Consider the following 22,688-nt stretch of genomic DNA (forward strand, 5'->3'; position numbering starts at 1 on the left):
ACTGCTTTTAAATGACCCTTACAAGATATAATGACTGTATTGACGAGCCTTGTACTGCATTTGTATATACAGTATGTTTTGTGCTAAATATAGTACACAGAGGCTCCTGCTTCCATCCCCCCTGCAGCTGCCCCAGTGCCTCATGTCACAGGAGAGACACTTGTTCTGTATAAGAATGAGATTGCAGAACGTGTCTGTGACATACAAGGCACCCAGTGATTACATGTGCTCCAGGAACCGCTCTGCCATTCTACAAGGGAGTTTTCATGCCGTGGCAGACACCAAGCGCACACCGTAAAATTAGTGGCAGCATACTCAGTGTAGTCCCTTACAAAGGGGCAGCCCTCTACTAGGTGTATTGATAGCATGGTTGGCATAGTGGTTACCATTTATTACCTCACAGTCCTGGTTCCATGAGTTCAACTCCTGACCAAGGCAGTGTCTGTGTGGAGTTTGTATGTTCTCCTCTGTTTTGGTTTCCTCCGCGCATGCTGGCGTTGTTTGAAGCTTCCGCTTGGCGCTGGATTCGCTGGGGAAGATCTCCACCTTTCTGCTTGAACAGTCCCACGTCCTCCATGTTACTCAATTAGCCCTTGCCACGTCCTGTGTATAATGACAGTTAATATTTATTTGCTGGATTTAACAGGTTGAAAAACAAAACCGTCAATATGACATGTGTATATGATTTCATAGCCCTACAGTTTATTCATTAATCGGGTTGTATTTATTTTTAAGGCATAAAAACTTTGATTTCCCCATCGGGTTTTAAATGGAGCCACTGGACGACTCTCTTTCTGATAAGACCTCTCTAATACCCTTTCACACTGCCAGCAATAACCCAGGTTAGTGCTCGGGAACACGCAGCAACCCGGGTTACTTTGCAGTGTGAAAGGACCAGGTTGGTAACGAGCAGGGTTGAACACGGGTGTAACCCGGCTCGTGGTGCAGTGTGAATGGGTCACGTTCACAGCATAGAAAGAGCAGGTGCTTGGAGATGATATCATACTGTGCACATGTGCACGTCATCTGTTCACTCGCCAGTGTTAGTTTCCCCAGAACTTTCCACCCTGCGGGACTCTGTGGCCCGCGAGTGAGGATGGCTGTTTCAGCAGGGTGCCGCTATTAGGGCAGTGCGCATTTCAGCGTTTTCAAATCAGGCAGGGCACAGCGCCCTGCTGAAACAGTCTATACTTAGATCAAGCAAAAACCTGTGATTCCGATGGGCATATTTACTAAAGTGCGGGTTTTTTTAAGTGGAGATGTTGCCCATAGCGACCAATCAGATTCTAATTTTTAGTGCAAATTGGTTTTTATTGATTAATTTGCTTATAATAGGAAACAAACATAGAAATCACATACATTTCATCAATTACAAACAAATAAAATTAAAATATAACACAAAATCAAAAAACACAATACACAAGAACGAAAAACAGACAAACCAAAATGAATATAAAAATAAAATAAAGAAATAAGTAAATAAAAATAAATACAACTCCGGGCTCAGCAAAAGCAAACAAAAGAAAAGCAGCTCCCCCCTAATTAAATCTAAGGGTCAAATTATGAACCCCGAGGGTGCTGCAAACTAGGAAGGGTGTGCTGCAATAATGTTCTTAAAGGTGTGATAACTGATTTAGCCGCGTTATTTAAATGGCACAACGGGGACTTCTTGTATCTCGAGATGGGGGCAGGGGATAGGTGAAACAGCCAGAACAACTGATCAGATGAAACCGGTTCCCCAATTATAATTGCAGAAAATTTAAGGACTTCTGACCAAAACGGGCGAAGGAGAGAGCATTGCCAGCATATGTGAAACGGGTTGCCCAGGGGCATTTGAGCACCGCCAGCATGTATTCGGCACACCTAATCCCATTTTTGAAAGGACGTCCGGAGACGTCCAGCGGGATATCATCTTATATTGGGTCTCCCCGAACACCATAGATTCTACTTTTTACTTATCTTAGCACCTTATAGAAGATGATAGCTAGAATCTGGTTGCTGTGGGCAACACATTCACTTCTAAAAACCCGCACTTTAGTAAATACAACCCTGAAAGTGCAGCTGAATAATGAAAGTACATTTTACTATTTGGCCACATCACAAACGATGCTGAAAAAAAAAAGATGATGACGCCTGTAGAGAAAAGAACACCCGCGCCACGCATGTGGGTGGGCTCTGTTCAGCTTTGGGATTCAGTGGCACAGTAAATACTGTCTGGATGAATTCAAATACATATCAATAAAATCCCAGAGCCCGTGAAGAAATTGAAGCTGAATAGAGGTGGGATATATCCGCAACACCGCGATTCAAAACATGCCTCAAACTAAACCGTGGCGTACATACAGGGATGAAAGATGGATCGGCCTTCACAGGACCCAGACTTGAATATGATTAAAACTCCGGCAGATGTTAGGTATGCCGTGCACATACATAGACCTAGATATGTCTCTGCTAGGAGAGTTCTACGGGAAATAATAGGATGGGGTGAGCCTAAAAAAGGAGTAGAAAGACTCTTTACTGTGAAAAACATTTGGAAACCTTGTTTTCTGTCAAAGGAAGTGTTACTGGCTAGCATGTCGGCATTGTCAGAATTTCGACATCCAGAAAGTTGACACATGAAGCTAGGTTTAGGCTGCAATTAATATTAGGGTAGGGTTTAAGCTAAAGTTATAGTCGACACGTTGACTGTCGACTCTTACTATGATGACATTCATGTCGACATAATGAATGTCGACACATTATACCACCTTCCCCCGTAGAGTCCATGTTCTGTTCGGTCTACTTAGAGATACAGTGTAACATGCAAACCTAACCAGGGCTGCCCAAACATTTACAAAAACTAGTGGTTATGAGACATCGGAGGTACAATGACCCATTATAAGATGACTTAAGGCCCCCATACATCAGCGACGGATCGCTGCATTCCTGCGATCCTACAACCCGACATCGCAGGATCGGTGAAATCCAACATGTTGGATTTCACAGATAATGCCGATCACGATCAAAAAAATTATCGTGATTGGCACATCGGTGAAATTTAACATGTGTAATTTCACTGGTCCTGCGAATGATCGCGGAAAATCGATGGTTGGCGTTTCGGTGTATCCGATCACAGGGTCGCAAGATCGGACGCCTGATGTATGGGGGCCTTTCAATAGAACAGAGAACGCTGCACTGACATTGAATAGATGCGTGCTGTAGGCAAATGGTGTACAGCTCTACACCTCATTACATAAGATCAGAGCTAAGTGTGTATTCCCTGGGGGAATCTGCCACATTAGTATTATGTTTTTCTAAACCATTTATTTAGGCTAGGGGTGTGCACCGGCCACTTTTCGTGTTTTGGTTTTGGATCTGGATCTTTCTTCGTGTTTTGGATCTGGATTGGTTTTGCCAAAACCACCCTTCCGTGTTTTGGGTTCTGGGTTTTGTGTTTTGGATCTGTATTTTTTTGAAAAAAAGCATAAAAACAGCTAAAATCACAGAATTTGTAGGTTTTTTCTGCTCCTATGCTATTATTAACCTCAATAACCTTAATTTCCATTCATTTCCAGTCTATTCTGAACACCTCACACCTCACAATAGTGTTTTTATGTCCAAAAGGTTGCACCGAGGTAGCTGGATGACTATGCTAAGCGACACGAGTGGGCGGCACAAACACGTGACCCATCTAGGCGTGAAACTGCAGTGGCAGACAGGATGGCAGTTTGAAAAACTAGGCCCCAAACTGTACATAATGCAAAGAAAAAAAGAGATGCAAGATGGAATTGTCCTTGGGCCCTCCCACCCACCCTTATGTTGTATAAACAGGACATGCACACTTTAACAAACCAATCATTTCAGCGCCAGGGTCTGCCACACAACTGTGGCTGAAATGATTGGTTCGTTTGGGCCCCCACAAAACAAGCTGGCAATTAATCTGTCCCTGCACAAACTGGCTCTACGGAGGCAAGATGTCATCCTCATCCTCCTCATCCACCGATTCCTCACCCTCTTCAGTGTGTACATCCTCATCCCTCACAGAGTATTAATTCGTCCCCGCTGGAACCACAGGTCCCTCTGTACATTCTGGAGGCTGGTCTCCCTGGAAGAGTTGATAATTCATTTTATGAACATCATCTTCTCCACATTTTGTGGAAGCAACCTCTTACGCCTTTCGCTGACAAGGTTCCCGGCTGCACTAAACACTCTTTCGGAGTACACACTGGAGGGGGGGCAACTCAGGTAAAATAGAGCCAGTTTGTACAGGGACCCTCCAAATTGCTTCTTTTTCCTGCCAGTACAGATACGGACTGTCTGACATGCCTACTTGGATGCTGTCACCGATGTAACCCTTTAACAGACAGATGCACGCTTGTCGCTGCTGCTTTAAGGATGCAGGTGCAGCTACAGCCCACACATTCACAAAGACCGAAAAAAAAGAACAATATTTTTATGGTTTGTGTAGCACACTTTGAGGGTGTCACCACCCTTTAACAGACAGACGCACGCTTGTCGCTGCTGCTTTGAGGACAGTATCATATGCAGTGACAGTAGACTTGTCAGAAATTGTTGGCACGTCCTTCAGTCTGGACCAGATGTCCAAACCAGCCCTTGACTTATGACACAGGCGCACGCTTGGCGCTGCTATGTTGATGCACGTGCGGCTACATCGCACACAAGTCACAAACACATTAAAAAAATAGTTTTTTATTTTTTGGAGCACTTTGAGGGTTACACCACCCTTTAACAGACAGACGCACGCTTGTCGCTGCTGCTTTGAGGATGCAAGTGCGGCTACAGCCCACACAATTCACAAAGACAGAAAAAAAAAGAACAATATTTTTATTGTTTGTGTAGCACACTTTGAGGGTGTCACCACCCTTTAACAGACAGACGCACGCTTGTCGCTGCTGCTTTGAGGATGCAAGTGCGGCTACAGCCCACACAATTCACAAAGACAGAAAAAAAAAGAATAATATTTTTATTGTTTGTGTAGCACACTTTGAGGGTGTCACCACCCTTTAACAGACAGACGCACGCTTGTCGCTGCTGCTTTGAGGATGCAGGTGGAATCTAGACGGGATTTGGGAACCGGGGACACACTACCTCCATCAATTGTCTAAATCCCACTGCACTAATGGCGGATACCGGATGCACGTCTAACACCAACATAGCAGTCAAGGCCTCAGTTATACGATTTGCTTCAGGATGACTGCTGTCGTACTTCATCCTCATCGCTAGGGACTGTTGGAGGGTCAATTGATTAGTAAAAGTAGTGATGTTCCTACTTCCTCTCTGGGATGATGAACAACTCCCAGCAGCAGCAATAGCACTAGGAGGAAGTGGTTCTTGATCTTTCCCTATTTTATTTTTATCGGAGAAAGTTTGGTCCTCCATTTATGTTATATTGATATATATACGTGCGCTAAAGCGCACACAAACACAGAGAAATATTTTTTGATTTTTGCTGGAGAGTAGTGCACTTTGTGGGTTACACCACCCTTTAAGAAATGAGCCAGCCGGCTCTTTACTTATGGGACACAGGCGCACGCTTGGCGCTGCTCCTTTGTTGATGCACGTGCAGCCACAGTCACACAAGTCACAAACACAGAAAATATTTTTTTCTGTGTACTTTGGGGGTTACAGCACCCTTTAACGGTCAAGCCAGCCGGCCCTTTACTTATGACACAGGCGCACGCTTGGCACTACTTTGTTGATGCACGTGCGACTACTGCGCACACAATTCACAAACACAGAAAATTATTTTTTTTTTGGTTTTGACTGGAGTGTTACTTTGGGGGTTATAGCACCCTTTAATGGTCAAGCCAGCGGCCCTTTACTTATGACACAGGCGCACGCTTGGCACTACTTTGTTGATGCACGTGCGCTACTGCGCACACAATTCACAAACACAGAAAATAATTTTTTTTTTGGTTTGGACTGGAGTGTACTTTGGGGGTTACAGCACCCTTTAACGGTCAAGCCAGCCGGCCCTTTACTTATGACACAGGCGCACGCTTGGCACTACTTTGTTGATGCACGTGCGGCTACTGCGCACACAATTCACAAACACAGAAAATATATTATTTTTTTAGCACTTGGGGGGAGCACCCCTGATGGACAGAGCACCCCCTGGACAACACTACAGCACCCCTTTAGGACTGGGACACTGCACAGGACTTTGGAGTGGACACAGCCCCTATGGAGAACTGACAGCACAACATAGTCCAGCCAGCCCCTATGGACTTTGAAGTAGTGGACACAGCCCCTATTAACAACAGCAGCACAGCACAACACAGCCAGCCCCTATGGACTTTGAAGTAGTGGACAATAGCAGCACAGCACAACACTACTCTGCACTACACTACACAGCCCAGCCAGCCCTAACTCCACCCTCCCTCTTCACTGTCCACAGCCGAGTGAGAAAATGGCGCCGACGCGGGTACCTTATATAGGATCCAAAAACCCGCGAGACTCGGAAGGCGGGATGATGACGTTTTGCCTCGATTTCAGATCCGAGTCAGGCGGGAAAAGTCGAGCTTGACTCGGATCGGACTCGGATCGGGGGGGCTCGGGGGGTTCGGATTTCAGAAATCCGAACCCGCTCACCCCTAATTTAGGCCTTTTGTTCTCGCGTCCTGGAGACCTTCTGAACAGGTAGTTATTACGGGAAGATTTTCCGACGTAAGGTAGAACCACTGTTGGTTTCCCCTCTCGGTCGTAGAATTATCAGCAGTATTTATGAAGAACGGTGGGAAGGTGACTGCACAGATAGATCCTATGTTCTGTCCGATGTTGGCTCTTATTTTCCAATCTGTTCTTGAGTTAATAGTCCATAATTATTTATTTATTACCAGTTATTTATGTAGCGCACACATATTCCGCAGAGCTTTACATATTAATATTTGGCCATTCACATCAGTCCTTGCCCCAGTGGAGCTTACAATCTATATTCCCTACCACATATACACACATACTGTACACAACTATGGTTAATTTGTGTTGGGAACCAATTAACCTACCAGTATATTTTTGGAGTGTGGGAGGAAACCCACACAAGCACAGGGAGAATATACAAACTCCATGCAGTTAGGGCCGGTAGTGGTAATTGAACCCACGACCTTAATGCTGTTAGGCAGTAATGCTAACCATTACACCGTCTGTGCTTTTCATGGCATTGGGACTATGGGCTACCGGCTGGATACATGGCATACACCATTGATGGGCAATAGATAGGCCTGTCCTTGGCCTTGTAGTGATGTAGCAGAGTAAGACAGGGTATTTACACTGCCTTCACCAGCCTGACTATAGGATAACATTGGCAGGGCCATTTGTGAGGCTTCTGATAAAATGTTTGCCATCACGGGCAACGCCAGTTTTCAATATAGATGAGATACGCTATAAGAACATGTTCTTGCTGGTAGCTGGCACTAGCCTCTGCCACGCAGTGGGTGCTGGTTGCAAATTCTAATTTGAGCAAAAACTCTTTTATGGATGTTTTTTTTTTTTTTTTAGTTAGTTAGTTTAGTTAGTTTTCCAATTATTATAGACCTCGCAAAAGGCTAAAATGTCTGACCAGCGTTGAATTAATCTTCTAATGGTGATTTTATTAATTAACTTATTAGCAGTTATTTAGCTCTTTACATATAATAATTGGCCATTCGCACCAGCCATATGCATTGGTGGCACAATGGGGAGAAGTTGCTGGTTCTTGAGAGACAGGTGATAAAAATACAGTTACACTTTATATTGGGTTCAATATATCTTGTCGACATTCATAATATCGACATGGTCGTTATGTTGACATTTATCAAGTCGACGCGAATGAAATGTCGATATGATTAAAATGTTGACATAATGTTCCTTGTGGTCCACTGGTGACTTACATGGTTCGGTAGGTCTGGCGTCTCCGTTGGTGCTGACGGTGACTTCTGGCTGTTCCTGGGTGGTTCTGGTGGTGGTTATCGTTAACCCCTAACCCTACCTGTAGTACCGAAACAGAACCACCTCTCCCCCTAGTGCCCAGCCCTAACCCTCCCGCTATTCCCTACTCGTCCCCTTCCACAGCCTACACCTAATTGTCTGTATTCTAAGATTGTCAACATGTCAGATGTCATGTCTGTTGACATTGTTGTGTCGGCATGATTGTCGACATTGTAAATAACTTTTATGACTGAATCCCCTTTATATTATAACTTATTGAAACATTTTCCTAGGAATTCAAAATGTCCATGTTTATGGAAAAATAAAGAACAATATTGCCACTTTTTAAAGCATAAAAATAAGTTTACATCACCACCCAGAAATAAGCGGTTATAGCTGAGCGACGCTCCGTGTAAACAGGGATGACAGCGTTTTGTTGTCACTGAATTATTAATGGGAAAAGAGCGATGTGCTATTGGGATGTAATGAGATAACCGCCCTGTGACTCTCGCTTCTGCCTCATGTAACAGTAATTACCAGGATGAGGCTATCTTGTGAGAGCAACTGATTAACCGTAGACATGTTAGATCCTGCACTGACATAGGAGTCTGCTGGTGCCTGGACAGTCCTCAGCGTGTACATTGCAGCATCACAGCGCACAGTTGGGCTCTCCCGCTCATTTCATTAAGAATTTATTGGCAACAATTATCCAGTAGACCCAACACCACTGAAGGCTTCCTCGGAGACACCAGTGAATCTGCAGCCTGCAAAGCTTCTCATTGGAAGCTAATCTTAGCCTGTCATGCTCTCTCAGTCACAAGGCTGCAATCACCTTTCTCATTTTACACTGCGGGTCTGTGACTTCTGAGCTCAAATAACATTCCTTGTACAGTATGTTACCCCGCTGCCAGTTTCCTGCACCTCCTGTAACCTTTCCAAACTCTCACCTCGCAACACTTCCTATTGCAACATCCATAAATGCACAATTTGCCCTGACACGCGGGCTTGTTAATGTAAATACAATTAGTGATGTTTGTAATAGTGCACTGATACATCGATGCTCGGCACTTATGCAGCGGGCTTGTTAATGTCAATACAATTAGTGATGTCTGTCATAGTACACTTATACATCGATACATCGATGCTCGGCACTTATGCAGAGTTGGACTGGCTGTTTATGTTTTTGAGTAAGCCTGACTATTGCATTGTGTGTGTGTGCCCCATCCTAAATAATCAATTCAGATTTAAATTAAATTTATCCAACCGAAAGCCTGCTTTGCCCAGCACATAAGAGCCTGTAAGCCAGAGGAGGGGAACCTTTTTTCTGCCGAGGGCCAATTTGATCTATATAACATTTGCGGGCCGGATGCAGGCCACGCCTCCTCCGTGTGATGTCACATGGGGGTGGGGCCACAATCGCTGGTGATAACAGCAATGCCCGTTGTAAGGCTGTAAGGGGCAGCACTGTGACCGTCTGAAGCGTCCTAAGGACACCCCTGTGGCACTGCTGCATAGATTCTGGCTGCAGTCTGCTATTCTAGGCACCCTGCTAGCCAGACGAGGCTAGCAGAAAAAAAATAGCTAAGAGGGCCGGGAGGCAATCGGGAAGCCGACTGCCTAAATACCGGCAGCCGGCTTCCCGACTGTCTTATCCCGGCAAGGGTGAAATGCCGGGCGTCTAGATGTAGACGCCCGCATTTCCCCGACGCCGGGAGACGGCGCCCGGCATCACGATCGTAGTGATGCCAGGCGCCGCGAGCGGACAGCCGCGGGGGGGGGGAGGGTTAGGTTTAGGGCTCACGGGGGGGACTTAGGGTTAGGCACCCCCCCGGGAGGGTTAGGGTTAGGCTAGGGGGAGGGAGGGTTAGGGTTAGGCACCCCCGGGGGGACTTAGGGTTAGCCACCCCCCCGGGGGACTTAGGTTGAGGCAGCGGGGAAGGGGGTGGTTAGGGTTAGGCACCCCTAAGGAGGGTTAGGGTTAGGGGGGTTAGGTTAGTGGATACTTACCTATCCACGATCGGGATTTCCAGCGCTGTCGGGCTTCCGCTGCGTCGCACTCTGCTTCTGTCGGGCTGCCGTTGACGGAAATGCGGCCGGCGGTATTTCATACCAATTCCAGAGGGCCAGGACCAAATGATTCCGGGGGCCTTATTACAGCCCCTGGGCCTGAGCTTTCCCATCCCTGCTGTAAGCCGTGGTAGGGAAGTTTGTGCAGCCAGTATCTTTTGCAGTCAGAATACAAGTAGATTGATTCATTGCACAGATTGGAGGAGGCTGCAATGTGCACATCCACGTGTGTTTCTAGTTTCTTACAGATCCAGTTAGATTGCACCCTGTGTGGCCAGCTTCAGGTGTGGAGTTACAGCCTAATCATTTTACTGTATGCAGTTATCATTGCAACCAGCACTGCATGAAATATATTCCTGGCTACTGATATTATATATCACCTACTACTGGGCTGGCACAAACCCTGGGGGACCAGGGCAACTAGGAGAGCTGTAAACATTCTCCAGTGTTTTCATTGGGTAACTTTTCTCATCCTAGGTGAAACGCGTTACTTTAGCCCAAGCTGCATATTGCTTCATTATATTGCGCCTCTGGCTGCTGGGACAGCACCGTTTGTCATGCTGCTGTCATTATTATCATTTGTTTGCATAGTGTCCCCATATTACGTAGCGCTTTTCAGATTATGCCTCATGCCATACTGATCACTATTCTATAGTGCATTTGTAGGCTAATTATCATTTCACTCAGCAAAATGATGGCCTTCACTTTAAGTGAATGACAGGTACCCTTTAAATTATGTCCATACGCTGGGTCGCACTAGGACGACGGACCGGCCGATCTGACGATTGGTAAGGGCATACACACTAAACAATCGTCAGCAATGTGTGTGGTTCCTGATGTCACAACTGGGCGGGCATTTACATGCGCCCGCCCAGTTACACTGCCAGTCATCGGCGACCTTTGCAGCAAGTGTACTGTTGTTCGACTGACCGCCTGTAAACACGTGTGCCGATATAGCTGCAGATATATAGGCCATCAACTGTGCTGCACAGCCGTCGCGATATGTCTGTGAACGATCGCTGGTACACACTGGCTGACGCACACACGATGTATCGGCCGCTCAATTGATATTGGCCAGTGTGTACCCAGCATTAGTTTTGTTTTATATCTCTGTCAAACAGACTCTTTGTTGTTTATACTGATAGCAATATGCCCCGGGGTGGGAGGAACGTGCTTTCGTGTAATTGCAAGTTTTCATTCTCTAATCTCACTGATACTGCTACAGTGTGAGTTATCTTGTTAGCAGCACTTCCAAAACGAAGTCTGCCTAATTAAAAACATGGCAGTAATTAGCAACCGGATGTTGCCTGCAATAATCTAAAAGGCCACAAATAGAATGTGTGACTTCTCTATGGTTTTAGCTATGAACGTCATTCTAATCAAGCCAAGGACCTAACATCTGTTTAACTGGTAGAAGCTCAGCACGCGTTTAATCATCGAATAAAAAAATGGAATGATCATTTTTTTACAAGTAATGGGGCTCATGCATCTAGCCTGTATCCGGGCAATACCTTGTTCTGCCGGGGTTTGGGGATCGGAGAAATCCAGCACGTTCGACAATCTCAATTCCCGTATTCCGACTGGAAAAAAGGTGTAATCGGTGAGTCAGGGATTTTTATCGAAGTTCCCCGATTCCCCAGCAGATCTCCGGTCATCCATGTCCGCCAATTGGCGCGTTTTTTATCACCGATCAGCATTTGGCGAACGGGGATTCGGGCCATTGATGTATGGCCTGCTTAACACAACTAAAAAATGTATAGACCAGCAATAGTATGTTGGTGCACAATCATTTCCGAAAAGGTATATTTAGCAGTTTGTCATCATTAGGAGTACAAAATGAAACAGAAGGCCTGATTCAGAGCCGCACGTAAGCGGCCGCTCGTTCGCTCAGAGCGATGTTCGCACAACTGCGTATGCGTATGGGTTGTCATGCGCAAACCAGTCATTGCGGTCGAAAATCGTGCGCTCGCAAAACAGCGAGGGGCTGCTAATTTGATTGACAGAATGTACCGTTTGTGGGTGGTAACAGGGGGAGGTGCTTGAAAACGGGGGAGTGGAGATCCGAACGCAGGTGTGCCTAACGGTCAAAAGGGCGTTTAATGGGAGTGCATAATTAGTAAAGGAGCGTCATCGACCACGTCACTTGGTTGTCTTTTAGCCTGAACTGCTCGCAGTGATAGCGGGAAGAAAAACCTACCACAAGCACTGTGAGCAGTTCAGATGCCTTTCGATGTTCCCGATTAATCTAATAAATACTGGAGATGACATGTGATGCGAACGGCAAAGGGGCGTCTTTACAAAATAGCGAGCTCATTTTTCGTTCGCTCGCTCAGACTTAGAGGCGTCAACAAACCGCAAATAGCGAGCGCTCAATTTAAATAGCCGGCCCCTTTTTTGGAACGACCGTCCGCAAATAGCGTCCAGCTCTGAATCAGGCCCAGAATTATTTGGTTTTCCAATGTGGTAGTTTTTTTTATTTAACACACACTGGGGGTCAAATGTAGCAGACTGCGATATGCGGGAACTGGCGCGATTCTGGCTAGAATTTTTAGAAAAACTGCATTCGCTGCAGCCAGCATACGCAATTTAGATCGGCTCCAAGCTTCTCACGTAAGAGGTGTCCTGTGGGCATGTACAGTGTTATTCTGAGGTGTGCGCATGGATTGCGCACACCATTCTTTAGTCACATTTTCGGCACCATAGCAACCAATCAAGTTCTAGGTCTTTAAAATGATTAGACAATCTATGGCTATAATCTGTTTTTGTTATGGGCAATTCTTCCACTTTCCTTCTATAGAAGGTTTGATAAATCTTCTCCCCCCCCCCCCCCATACTTAAATAGTGACTCAAACTTATAGACCTGTCATTCACAGTTTCATCCTTATTTATTAATGAACTTTATTAATTCAGTTGACTATATCCTAAGAGACAGTGCCATTATACTGTACCCTGCAGATACGACAGAACTTATTCTCATTGTCAATGCCTGCTTTCTACAATTTGTATTGGCCTGTACCTAAAATAAAAAATAATAATCATGAATACTACAATAGTTGAGGGATTCATTATTAAACAAAAACTGTGAATATGTTTGTAAGAACATTTAGCATAAAGCCTGCCGGCATTACTGTTTTCCCAGATGGCATTGCACTCCATTACTTAGGCATCATGGAGGCAGCCATTTTGATTGCTGAACCAGTATTCATGATGAAGCCTGTAAATGAGACACTAAGTGATAACCCTGAATTTCTAGGCTGCAGTCTCGGTAATCGTGGTTTTATCCATGAAATGGCTGCTTCTACTGCTTCAGTATTGTACTGGTCCCTAGTGACTTGATAAGATTCATTCTAAGCCCTCAAAATGGCTGCCTCCATCATGCATTTCTTATTGCTTGTAAACTTTGTCATGAGGAGAAGCATAGCAATATATAATCAATATTTTTTTTTTATAGTGACAATGCCTTTAACACTTAAGACTGAACAAAGTACATATATTTTTAGTACAGTCACCTTATGGTCCAATGATTTATATTGTTACTTGTATCCCTCAGGTATATGGCATGCAGTCACATTCACAGTAATACACAGATAAGCACATGCTCTTGTTTTGTGCATATTTCGTTGGTAGTTGCCATTTTGTTGCTCTGCAGATGATGAAGGGAATGTCTGCCATTGAAAGCTATCTAACAACAACAGTTTCTGAGACCTCATGATGCCATGAAACGGTCATAGAAAGCACGTCATTTTGAAATTCTATAATTTATGTACTTTTCCCTCACAAAAGCAGTTTGTGTGCGTTTCTGTGCTGCAAAAGACTTATCCGTATTTTGAGCTGCGTGCATCGAACACTTGAAGCTCCCTGCGCGCCTTACCGTGACTCCCAAGCAAGGGGAGCACAGTAAGAGCAGAAAGGCACAACTTAAGAAGGTCCATCAGAGTTGATCCTATTTTGGATTACACACATCTTTGAAATGGTTTCTTTACAAATACAGTTGCCGTGTTTTCAGTGGATGACGATGATGGACACTTATGGTGGGTACACACTACACGATATGCTCCCTGAGCGATATCGTGTAATGTTGTCCCCGGCAGGCTGTGCTCAATGTCGTTCATGACATTGAGAACAATGATATCATTAACGATATCGTTCAGCGCCGGGCTCTCTCCCCCATTCCCTGACATGCAGCAACCTGACGAGATCGTCAGGTTGGCCTGCATGTCAGCCCGATGAACGATAATGACGAACGACCCGCGGGAACGCGCGTCGTCGTTATCGTTCATCTTTTTGGGGTTAAAAATTGACGATAATGTGGACAACTGAACGATAACGATATCGTTATCGTTCAGTCATCCACTTTATCGCCCAGTGTGTACGCACCATTACTGTAAGTGTCCACATTTCCAAAAGAACCCTCAAGACTCTTGTTGCATATGATAAATGGTGCTCCAGCCAATCACCTCCCAACTGTCATTTTTCAAACAGGTGACAGTTGGAGCTGATTGGCTGGAGCACCGTTATCATACACCGCAAGTTTTAAAACTCATTGCATATGATAACTCATTGATAAGTAGGCCCATTAGTTGAGTACAGGCTCATTGATTCCCCCCCCCTACCCCGCTCGGCCCCCACAATCCTTCTCCCAAGCCTACAGCCCTGTATCTCTTTCCCTGCTGGCTCAGACAGAAGCACCACCCTAGTAACATAGCTGTCCTCTGCAGAGGGGTAAAGTAGAATATAATGGACGTTTGTCAGTTGTACTTAAACCATACCTACCTACTTTTGAAAATGCATTTCAGGGAGATTATGAAAGCAACACCTATACACATTGCGCTGAAGATGCCGTGTACTGCTTAGTATGAGAGACGTGTCATAAAATGGAATTACGTCCAAACTATGCCAAACCAGTTACATAGTTTGGCACATCTAAAAAAAAAAAATATATATATATAATAATTGACATGTTTTCCCATGTGTTGACTGTTTTATAGCATCTTAAAGGACCCCATGTAACTCGCTGCCTTCCTCCATGTTGATGCAATTCATGGTACATCCATGGGAGGGCAGAAGATTCCGGTCCCCGGGTGAAGCTTCGGTGTATCCCAGGGGAAAAAGGACCCTCCCTAACCTTGCGGAAGAGAAGGATCTGAAGAATCTTTTCCCCCTAAGAGTCCTTTTGGCTCTAGGGGTTGGGCATTTTGAGGAAGGCCTGAAGTCCTGACCACACCATTTTCAAATTTTTGCCTTTCTGCACTTGTGTGTTTGAGCACTTTTCTTTTCACTAGGGGGCAGTAGAGGGAGAGCAGTCTTCCTATTTAAATGTTCACTCTGAATGGTTCCAGAAGACTTAACCCCATGAAGGTTACTCAGCTGTAATAGCAAGTAGCTGGTATCTGTTATATAACCACAAAATGTCAATTGCTTAAGCGTTTCCTCCAAGCCTCTTAATTCCCACACCCCTGCCATCCAGAATTTTGGGAAGCCTTCCCTACCGCTGATCTTATGTCATTTAAATCTACAGCAGTCTTTTTAAGTGGCCTGCCAGATGTTGGCTTGGATACCACTAAATCACAAAGTTGGCGCACACGGTGGGCACACTGGGCATTGGTATGCAGATGAGTATGCAAATTCCCACTCCACAGGCCCATATTGCTTTCTCCCTCCCTGCAGTATTGCCTTTTCAGACTGGGAGCTGGAGGCTGATTTCACAAAGCAGGATTTAGGGCTGTGAATTCCTTGATCAGAGATCAGGAAACCGGCCACCGCTCGCAGCATTAAGTGAATGGACAAAGCCTTCATTCCGTCCTGCGGATAATGAGCCCCATTGAGCTGCTCCAGAGTGCTCTCTCTTAGCTGAGATGCACATAGTCATAATTAAGCAGCATTTAGCGATAAGCAATCTAATAAATGCTCCATGTGAGAGTCAAAGGCGATTTATTAGCAGAGCAACAGAGGTAATGAGTAACCGGATCAATAACATGGCAGAAGTCCCGTTCTGCTTACACTCATCATGACATCTGCCGGCAGAAGAACTGTAAATATTTGGGCTATAAACTTTGGCGTGATAATGTTGCACCTGTCTATGCATATGGCTTGTGTGGAACTCTATGCTTATTACAGCAGTTGCCATGGTGATTTACCCAGAAGACCTTGCTTTGGCAGCAGCGGTAAAATTTCAACCTTTTTTTTTTTTTTTTAATGATTTTTTTTTTTTCCCCTTTTCAGTCTGTTGCTGATGCAGTTACAGTTAAATCCAAGTACTGTATATATCTAAGGAGTATTTTTCCCTGCTTCTTAGACTTGGTTTACATGCATGTTGGATGCAATTGTCTTGCCATGTCCAGGGTGGCTTTTTATGTCCATACAGCAGCGTTCTTATCAGAAGCTGCGCAAATGGCGACAAAGATGTGTGTAACATTGACAAGCCAAGATGGCGGATAAAGAATGGCATAAAACTACGGCCAGCCAATGGGAAGATGTTGCCGGGCAGAAGAGCCTGGCATCATAAGTAAATGGGAGGGGAGATAAAATAGGAGGCTAGCAGGACCACATGAGGGGGGAAGGTGAATACCAAGTTATAAGAAAAAGAGAGGAACGGTTTTAAGTTAACCTTTCCCCAGCTCGCAGGCCCATCTGGCAGCGCTAAAAGTTCACTGTGGTAAATTGTTGTAATATTTGTGTATATTGAAATCTATAGGATTATTTTTTTTTTTGTCAGACGCTACCAGTATGTTTTTGGAGTGTGGGAGGAAACAAGAGCACCTGGAGAGGAACTACGCAAACGCAAGGAGAACGTACAAACTCCACACATATAGAGCCTAGTGACCTCAGGACAGTGAGGCATACTAACTACTGTGTTGTCTGATTAAATAACACAAATACTTGGTCATAAACTATTAAACAGTGTAAACATGAAATGTAGCAATTGCTTATATATGTTAAAAATGAGATGAGCTGTAGTGTTCTCCCCAGAAATTTTTTCCAGCCGGGTGGCATCAAACAGTAGCCGGGTGGGGGCCTTCGTAATTATGCGCGCGCTGGGAAAAGGGGTAACTCCCTTACCAATCCAGCCTGACAGGCCTCAGGCTGCTCCCCCACTGGCTTTGTCAAAAGTGCCCATTATGCAGTGCCCCCTGTATTTGTCCCCTTTATACAGTGCCCCCTGTAGCATTGCCCACTGTAGTTTAGCTTTGCCCTTATGCAGTGCCCCCAGGCTGAAGTAGTGCCCCTATGTAGTGCCCCCAGACTGGTCCCTTATGTTGTGCTTAAATAGTGCCCCCAGACTGGCCCCTTATGCAGTACCCCCAGGCTTAAATAGTGTCCCTTGTGCAGTGCCCCCAGGCTGGCCCCTTATGCAGTGCCCCCAGGTTTAAATAGTGTCCCTTAGGCAGTGCTCCCAGACCCTTCCTGATCCAAGCCCAGAACTTACCTTCACTTGCTTGCCGCTCGCGCTCCCACTCCGGCTGCCTCGCTCTGACTGGATCTAACTAGATCCAGCAGGCGCGCGGGGCAGGCTCCTCACGTCGCGGGTGACATAATGACATTACCCATGCACTGCATCACTGGGAACGCTTGCCTCTGAAGCGTCCGGTCACTTCAGAGGCCAGCGTTCCACAGCGGGGGTCGGCGGGGGAAAGTGCCGGGCGGCAGGCTGTTTATGCTGGGCGATGCGCCCACAGAAAACAGCCTGGGGATAACACTGAGCTCCCTTATATATGTACAGTATATCCATTCAATAAGTACATGCATAATAACAGGGAATGGATATATAGCATTATGGTCATATAACTAGAATAAAAGCTAAACCACTAATATGCAAGTAGTTAAAGCCTGCATTAGTAGTCATTCTCTATTAAACATATGGGGGTGAACTCAAGTGTTTCTCGTGGTCGCAGTTCCCATTACTATGGGGGGTGTCATGCCCAAAATGCAGCGGATTAGCTGCGTAAACCTTAAGGCACCCAAAAGTTGAGCGTGATGCGGTTAAGGCGCCCAAAAGCCTTACTTTGGGTGGATTTATTTATTACCAGTTATTTATATAGCGCACACATATTCTGCAGCGCTTTACAGATCATTTTTGGCCATTCACATCAGTCCCTGCCCCAGTGGAGCTTACAATTTATATTCCTTACCACAGACATACACACTAGGGTTAATTTGTGTTGGGAGCCAATTAACCTACCACTATATTTTTGGAGTGTGGGAGGAAACCCACGCAAGCACAGGGAGAATATACAAACTCCACACAGTTAGGGCTGTAGTTGGAATTGAACCCAGAACCTCAGAGCTGTGATTCAGTAATGCTAACCATTACACCGTCTGTGCTGAAAGATTTGTGCCCGTACCTCAGAAGGCTGAGAGCAGAAATCTGTGATAACTAATGGGCACTCGCGCCCAGCGGCACAAACAATTAACAGGTAGCTGTTATACGCTGCAAGGGCACATATTCCTGTCGCACGCGTTGGATACTTTGGATCATGTTAAATATGCAGGGTTCTCCTTGCCTCAGTTGAGAGCGAAGTTCTGGAGCCAAAGTAAATCGTTTGCCTCTGAGATATCTCTGTGTCCCTAATAGCTGGTATAGTTTGTATAGGGATGGGTACGGGACGCTGGCATTTGGGATCCCGACGGTCAGAATCCCGACAGGGTTATAATACCGACACTTTGTCGGTCGGTATCCTAAACCTCCCCCTCTCCCTAACCCTCCCTCCCCAGTGTCTGACCCTAACCTCCCCCCTAGTGCCTAAACCTAATCTCCCCCTCCCCGCACCCTAAACCTAAAACTCCCCTCTTAGTCCCTAAACCTCCCCCTATTGCCTAATGCTAACCCTCTCCCTAATCCTGGTACTTACCTTCGGGATTCCGGCGGTCAGGATGCCAGCGCCGGGATTCTGACAGGTGTCTGGATACCGGCGTCGGCATTCTGACCGCCGGAATCCCCTCTGTCTGTATTTTAACCGCGTCCCGTTTGTATATAATGACTGTCTGCTCATCCTTTCATTCTAACGAGACCTGATTGTTCCAGACCACATGTGTAAAGGATGTTTGAGCATTGATTACTATGCTATAGCCATTAACTATACAAGATACTGAGACTGATCAGTCTACTAAAGCGAATATTTAAAAATGTATATTCTTATTAAACTAATTACTATTAAAGTAACTGCTCACTTAGGCACACTTGATGTAGGCTTTCTGGGGTCTGGACCAATGGTTATGAGAATCCATTCTATCTATTCACTAGTAATTAACGACCAAGCCCCGTGTGATGTCACTATCTGCCAATGCAGCGTTAGGCTGCCAACTCACAAACGTTGGCCTCACCCACAAAATGACTGAGTAGCTGCTGGGTACCCTGTGACAACCTAACCAGTATTATTATTATTATTATTATCCTTTATATGGTGCCACAAGTGTTCCGCAGCGCCTTACATAGTACATAAATAATTTGACAAGTGACTTACAGAACAATACAATACAGGACCAGGACATGGATAATATATATTTCTACATTAGCGACCATAACACCCAGATAAGCAACAGAGCATAAGCAACCAAGTGTTAGGTGCCCTGGTGGGGGGTAAGAAGTAGATGAAAGTAAAGTAAGGAGAAGCACAAAGAGGGTAGAGGGCCCTGCTCGTAAGAGCTTACATTCCATACTGGTACAGGTCACACAACCATCTAGTGCAGGCCTGGCCAACCTGCGGCTCTTCAGCTGTTGTGAAACTACAAGTCCCAGCATGCATTGCCACAGTTTTGCTATTAGGGAATGCTAAAATTCTGGCAAGGCATGCTGGGACTTGTAGTTTCACAACAGCTGGAGAGCCACAGGTTGGCCAGGCCTTATCTAGTGCTTTTCCGTGGACGCCTTGCAGTTATCTAAGCTCGTGCAACCTGGTAGCAATTTGTTCTAAGGGGTCAATCCTATTAGGTGCAAATTGCTATTTTCACTTTGAATTTGCATAGCGAATTCATTTTGCAGTCCAATTAGCAACTCGCACTGAATCAGTCAAACTGAATTCACATCTTTCCATTCGCACCTCCCTGAGGGTGAGAGATGGAATGGAAAATCTTTATTTTAAGGTTATAATGTTGGGATGGTCTCGCTAATCTCATTTGGCGGTCAATTCGCACCCCTCCGCTGCGAGTACCGCGAATAGGCAATTTTAATTGGACTGGAGAATTCTCGGGAGCGCGCTTTGCTGCAAAGTGTGAGTTTCAAGAAACAAACTCGCTATTCGCCATTTGCACCTAATTGGATTGAGCCCTAAGTCTGATTCCCCCAGTATGAAAAGTACAGGTCCGAGTCCTCCCTCCAGGCCTCTCCCAGGTATGCACATTTTGCTTTTCTGCCGTCTGGGTCGCTTTGGGTGTTTTAAACTGTTCCAAGAGTTTTGTCTCTTCTCACTAGGAATGGAATGTGCAGCATAAAGGCCATGTACTTGTCTGGATAGGTGGGAGTTTTATTTTATATGACCTCATCATTCCAGCATATAAAGCAGCCAGCAGCAGTCTGTTTGCTTTGTTTTGGAATTAATATGGTCTGTCCTATCCTGTCTGTGTTACAGGAACAGTGATGCAGGACTTTACCTTTCCCCCATAACCAGCACAATGACCAGGCGGCTATCCTTTGGAGCCATTGGATGTTGTGATAGACCGTCCCGTATTTTAGATTTAGTGCTGGTTTAACTCAGTGGCGGATTTAGACCTCATGGGGCCCTAAGCAAGATATCAGTTTGGGGCCCCACTCCCTCAACAGCATGCAATTCTACACACACACTGCCCCAATAGCCGCGCACACACACACCCACACTGCTCCATAGCCGCACACACACTGCCCCAATAGCCCCACACACACACACTGCCCCTATAGCCCCATACACACACACTGCCCCTATAGCCACACACACACACTGCCCCAATAGCCGCGCACACACACACCCACACTGCTCCATAGCCACACACACACTGCCCCAATAGCCCCACACACACACACACACACACACACTGCTCCATAGCCGCACACACACACTGCTCCATAGCCTCACACAAACACTGCCGCAGTAGCCGCACACACACACCCACCCACACACACACACTGCTCCATAGCCGCATACACACACTGCTCCATAGCCACACACAAACACTGCCGCAGTAGCCGCACACACACACACACTGCCCCATAGCCACACACATACACACTGCCCATAGCCACACACACACTGCCCCATAGCCACACACACACACACTGCCCCATAGCCACACACATACACACTGCCCATAGCCACACACACACACATTGCCCCATAGCCACACACATACACACTGCCCATAGCCACACACATACACACTGCCCATAGCCACACACACACTGCTCCCATAGCGCCACACACACATTATCCCCATAACCGCACACGGCCCCCATAGCCGCACACATGCACACGGCCCCCATAGCCGCACACATGCACACGGCCCCCATAGCCGCACACATGCACACGGCCCCCATAGCCGCACACATGCACACACACACACTACCCTCCTGCAGTAGCTGCAAGCACACACACTGCCTCACTGACGCCTCTTATTGACAGATCCCACTTTCTGACACGGACCCCTTACTGACACTGATACAGACACACTTACTGACATAGGAAAAGTTACTGACACACCTTACCGACACACACACAGATACCACATACTGAAAGACACCGCTGACACCACTTATTGGCACATTATCATACATACATACTGACAGACACCCCACAGATACAACTTACTGACACAGATACCACTTCCTGACCGATAACCCGTACTGGCGCACACACGTTCTCAACTTCTGACACACACACACAGTTTCTGACACAGACAGTGTCAGAAAAGTCTTTGTTCTTGCAGCAAACAACCCCCTCCCCCCCCTTCCCCTTGTAAAAATGCACCTCTGGTCATTAGCGCATGGGGAAATCCATTGGTGTCAGCATTTTACGCAGAAATATATATATATATATATATATATATAAAAATATATTTGATTGTATATGAAATATAGTCCACATATAAGCTATTTTTGTAACACACACAGGATGCAGTACAGTAGTTAGCTGGTAACCGCTCTGGGGTTATGGGTTGAACTCAGACTATTTCCTTATATGTGTGGAGTTTGTATGTTCTCCGTGCGGTTGTGTGCTAGGGAATTTAGGCTGCGAGCTTCAATGGAGCAGGGACTGATGCAAAAGATTGTGTTCTCTGGTAAGCGCAGCATAATATGACACTATATATAAATAAGATTATAAACACAATTATAGCACACACATAAATGTAATCAATCACAAAGCGCTTTCTTTACAGTGCATACATTTACCTAATGACAGCTGAGCAGTTATTTCAAGCTAACTAATGATATCAGTGGCTTAATAGGGATCCTAATTAATATTTTGTGATGACATATTCTTCCACCACTCATAATTATAAGCCTATGCGAATGTGTCTTAAGGGAACAGAACGTGTTGTGGCCGCTCTCCTCCCGATCTCACCGCTCCCTGACGTGTCTGGGGATAACATTCAGAATAGACCCGTTACTGTCACAAATGGCTGCTGAGTGCGTGTGACCTGATTTCATTATCTGTGTGGGCTTCTCTCTGTGACCAGCACAAAGTCTCACTGGCGAAATGGTGCTTTGGACACTTCTACTGTAGCAGAGTAATAAGGGCCTGATTCAGAGC

At 45.7% G+C, this 22,688-nt stretch overlaps 1 protein-coding gene across 1 annotated transcript in view; it reads left to right on the forward strand.

Annotated features, from left to right (window-relative positions):
- The first annotated feature begins 13,140 nt into the window (after nt 1-13,140).
- The window catches only part of LOC148481415 (formin-binding protein 1 homolog), a 60,442-nt gene continuing 50,894 nt past the window's right edge, over nt 13,141-22,688 (forward strand). The window contains exon 1 of the mRNA XM_088453523.1: nt 13,141-13,281. Within this exon, the coding sequence (XP_088309649.1) occupies nt 13,141-13,281 (141 nt within the window). The remainder of the gene's footprint in view (nt 13,282-22,688) is intronic.

Source organism: Taudactylus pleione, unplaced genomic scaffold (genome assembly GCF_031769625.1).
Source record: "Taudactylus pleione unplaced genomic scaffold, aTauple2 ptg000579l, whole genome shotgun sequence".
Classification (NCBI taxonomy): Eukaryota; Metazoa; Chordata; class Amphibia; order Anura; family Myobatrachidae; genus Taudactylus; species Taudactylus pleione.